At 41.7% G+C, this 4,061-nt stretch overlaps 1 protein-coding gene across 2 annotated transcripts; it reads left to right on the top strand.

Annotated features, from left to right (window-relative positions):
• The first annotated feature begins 203 nt into the window (after window positions 1-203).
• Window positions 204-3,855, top strand: ccdc97 (coiled-coil domain containing 97). 2 transcript variants are annotated; one of them, XM_079745616.1, is made up of 7 exons: window positions 204-620; window positions 892-1,056; window positions 1,537-1,696; window positions 1,936-2,024; window positions 2,356-2,551; window positions 3,033-3,156; window positions 3,480-3,855. In XM_079745616.1, exons 1-7 carry the CDS (start codon window positions 450-452, stop codon window positions 3,652-3,654), a joined length of 1,080 nt encoding a protein of 359 aa, XP_079601742.1. In that variant the 5' UTR covers window positions 204-449; the 3' UTR covers window positions 3,655-3,855. The 2 variants fall into 2 exon arrangements, with proteins under 2 accessions (XP_079601742.1, XP_079601741.1); XM_079745615.1 differs by having other exon boundaries at window positions 883-1,056.
• Window positions 3,856-4,061: the final 206 nt, after the last annotated feature.

The following is a 4,061-nucleotide window of genomic DNA, read 5'->3' as shown; positions in this document are numbered from 1 at the left end:
TAATTTAACAAAAACATTTTTTATTAGCAAGGCTAAGTTTTTATATTAGTTTTTTATTTTACAGGTGGATATGGGCTTCTTACATTACAGAGGAATTACAAAAATAAAGAAAAATGCCAATGGGAAAAAAGCAAAACACGGACACGGAATGAATATTCGTCTTATGATGCTGGAGGGGACCAATAACAATGACGGACCAATATGGCGGTCTTGTTTGAATTCCATGCAAATGCTATACCGAAACAAGAAACTATTCTATTCCATCGGAATTACATTGTCATTAATAAATATACTTTATGAGAAAAGTTAAATAACTCTAGCTATTTCGAACCGTCTTTTTTTCTTAAACGTGAATTTGCACGTATTGCTATCTGCCTTTTCCCTGGTTAGCAAACCTCTTGGTAACAAACAAACATCTGTTGGACATCTATAACTTCTTTTAATTCATCATGTGGGGGGAAATAGATCCTCCATTAACAAAACCCATTCCAGGTCCTTCTGAGGAAAATGACAGAACTGAAACACCTGACAACACACGCATGGATTTGGAGACTCAAATGTTCCCAGCATTTGTTTTGAAAAAGCCAACGAGCCCCAAAGATAGCCCGCAGGACAAACAGGTTCGGATCCATACATTTTATGAACTTCTTCTGTTCGCCAATTTTTTCTTCTTACAAGTGATGCATGGCTTACTTATACCTCTACCCAGGGGCGTAGGAATGAGTTTAACATTGGGGGGGACACATATCGGAAACCTGACAGATCCGGTATAATTTTTAGGTGGGACAAATGCGCCTGTCTCGGATATTGGAGGGGACACGTCCCCTCCGTGCCCCCCGGTTCCTACGCTTTTGCCTCTACCTATTTTAATCTACCATAAAGGATTTTCAGGTCGTGTCCCCCAGTGTGAATGCCATGTTGGAGGCTGTCGCTTTGAGTGGGAGCCCGGTCAAGAGCCAGCAAATAGGAGAGGCAGACCTGACTCTAGATCAGCGTCGAGAGGAGCTGTTACAACAGTACAAGAGCAAACCGCTTGTTTTCCTTGAAAGGTACCAGGTAAGCCTTTTCTGTCGTAGTTTTTCTCCATTAGATATTAGATATGTTTCTGTTGCGTGATTCGGCATAAACCAATGCCTGTTTAAATTAACTTTACATCATGAAGTCATTTAGCAGACTCTATAAACATATCAACTTCGGATTCATGTAATTAAGGAGCAAGTAGGGGTTAAGCATCTTGCTGAAAGATGCTTAAATGATAGGCTGTGGATGCCATCTCGCAATGGCCGCCTCCATTGTGGAAGCATTGAGGCGCAATGGAATGTTATTTAATCTGTTAGTCGTAATGTTTTTTGTGTCATTTTTTTAGTTTTTCATCGTCAAAGGATTTGACATTGTTATCATTGAAACTGCCAGGGCATTACTCACGCGGCATAACCATTCTCATTTTGACATAACCATGTTAATCCTAATTGACTGCTCATTGCTCTAACTGCTATTATTGCGTTCATAGTTGTTTTGACATCCTCTTATTCCAAGGCCCATCTGAAGCCTCAGCATCTGGCTGCGTTCTCCCACCTCGGTTCTGACCCACGGGCCAAGCACTACTGCAGGGTGATACAGAGAAGGCCTGGAGGGCATGCAGACAGGACCAGGGTTCGAAACCATCGCTATGCTGCCCTTAGAGCCCTGCAGAGAGGTAAACTGTTTTGTCCTGCTGTTGATAAGTGAAAAATCTGTTTAATTAATCTGTTAAATATCTTTGAAAGTTTCTCTGTGTCCATATATGTTCCTTCGGTCCTATTTACTTTTTAGCAGATGCTTTTATCGACTTAAAGCGACTGACTAAAATTAAAGTAGATCTAATCTCAGCAAAGTCATTGGCAGTAAACTCTATTGTGTACCCTTTTATTTGTGTGTGTGGTGTCGGTTCTCCAGAGGGTCAGTACTTCAGCGAGGAGCAGATGAGAAACAGGGAGCCGCTACTGTATGAGCAGTACATCGGCCAGTACCTGACCGATGATGAGGTGAGACCAGGGTGCCACAGCTTGTCAGGGTGTTAATTTGAACTGCATTAGCCTCGTATACTACTACGTACTACTGAGCTATTTAGTCAATTAGCAAACTCTTTTATCCGAAGCAACTTACCTGCTGTGGTCTTTATGAGGACGTCCCAATGATGTCTGCGGGTAGATGATGAACATTAGGGTTCAAAGACAGAATTTTCTGAAGCTTGTTTGACTTTAATTATTTAGACACTCTAGTTTGAAAATGCTGTCTGCTTGCAGTGACACCAAAGGGTCACACAGTGCATGTTTTAGTGTTGAATGTAATCTGAAGTCATCACCGCCGGCGTAGATACTGGAGCGATCCCAGGAGTTGATGCAGGACGGTGCTGCTCAGGGAAGGTCGGACGGGCCAGAGGGGTGTGCTTCCGGGGGGCTGGCCCACATCCTCCTCAACTCCTACCAGGAGCGACTCCTTCAGAGCCGCCTGGAGGAGGAGCAGGAGAAGGAGGACGGCGCAAAGGAAGAGGAGGAGGAAGACGATGAATGTAAGGATGATGAAGACCACAAGAGTAAATACGTCACACACACACACATGCTGTTCAAAGGGCGATAACATTTTACACACGGTATCATGATACAAAAACTTATGTATTTAAATTTCAATGCGGAAAAAACAACTAATTTTCAATTTTTTTACCATCAAATAGTATAGTTACCATCAAATAGTATAGACACAAACACAATAGATTTACTAATTCGGACAAGCAAATGCTTTTGAACATCATCTAATAATCAAATGAAACAGACAAGAAATTGATGTATTATATACATATTGTGGCCAGGCCAATTTGCAATCCACTTCCCTGCTGCTATTTTACTCTGAAAAAACTAACAAAAATCGGTGTGGAGCATACAGAATGCCAGATCACATCCAAACAGGATGGGATTCATGTAGATGAATCGTACAAATACTGTGTGGCATGGATATCGGTAACCGAGTAAACCAACGTCTCTGTCTCCATCCAGACGCTGGGCAGGAGGAGCGGCAGGGTGGGCCCACGCAGGAGGAGAAAGCCCTGCTCCGCGAGGAGTTCATCGGACAGATGCACCAGCGCTTCCTATCTGGCCAAGACAAGGACTTCAACTATAGGTCAGACTTAGCCCATCTGCAGATAAATTGGTGTTAGTATTTTTGATATGGTCTCAAAATGGATCCTGTCTGGCTCAACAGGGAAAGCATGGCATTAAAGGAAAACATTTAACAACTGGACTCTATTTTACCATCATTTTGGGTCTAATGCAGACGACAAATATTGAGCGAGAAGGCTGCAGCCGTTATCCACGGAAAACAAGCTGTAATGTAATCCTTTGAGGAAATAGTGCCTCATCAATGTATTTCCTCTCAAAGTGAAAGGCTCAGTGTACACACATATGTGTGTGCTTGTGCAAACGCATGTTCCTTACCCATTACAGTGAAGTGGACGAGAACCCAGACTATGACAACCTGGACATAGTGAGCAGAGATGCAGAGGAGAAGTACTTTGATGATGATGGTGAGGAGGAGGAAGAAGAAGAGGAGGAGGAAGAAGAAGAAGGAGAAGAGTATCAGAGTGAAAATAAAGATGGAGATGAGTGTATGACAGAATAGAAAGGTTCACATTGGTTGAACTCATAATTCAGGACGGTATACAAACATTGTTAAACATTTTATATTTTTCATCTGTTGTAAATCTTTGACAAGGACTATTAATTATGTATGGTGTACCTTTCTTTAGTGTATGAATGACATTCTCTCTCTCGCTCAAATATTCATTTAAATTAGCTTTATTGGCAGGAAAAGCAATCATAATAAAAGGTGATTCAAGTATTGTTTACAAGTGAACAAGTGTCTATTTTCTCCTTTTCAAATGCAAATGTGCTTTATTGGCATGAAAATGCTCGTACGAGTGCACGAGTTAGTCGCTCTACATTTTTCTATAAAAAGGAAGCAATTTATAACACAAACGTGGAGTCGTACACTACTGCTAGCATACTTGCGAGTCCCGACACTAAAGA

Source organism: Pollachius pollachius (assembly GCF_949987615.1).
Source record: "Pollachius pollachius genome assembly, chromosome: 11".
NCBI classification, from domain to species: Eukaryota; Metazoa; Chordata; class Actinopteri; order Gadiformes; family Gadidae; genus Pollachius; species Pollachius pollachius.
The sequence above is the reverse complement of the archived record's forward strand: the minus strand, read 5'-3'. Positions and strand labels throughout refer to the sequence as shown.

Bases quoted from the DNA above. Each gene is read 5' to 3' on its own strand.
- ccdc97 (XM_079745615.1), top strand. From the start codon at position 450: ATGTGGGGGGAAATAGATCCTCCATTAACAAAACCCATTCCAGGTCCT. The intron at 621-882 runs GTTCGGATCCAT...TCTACCATAAAG, and splicing joins ATAGCCCGCAGGACAAACAG to GATTTTCAGGTCGTGTCCCC. The intron at 2,025-2,355 runs GTGAGACCAGGG...CCGCCGGCGTAG, and splicing joins AGTACCTGACCGATGATGAG to ATACTGGAGCGATCCCAGGA.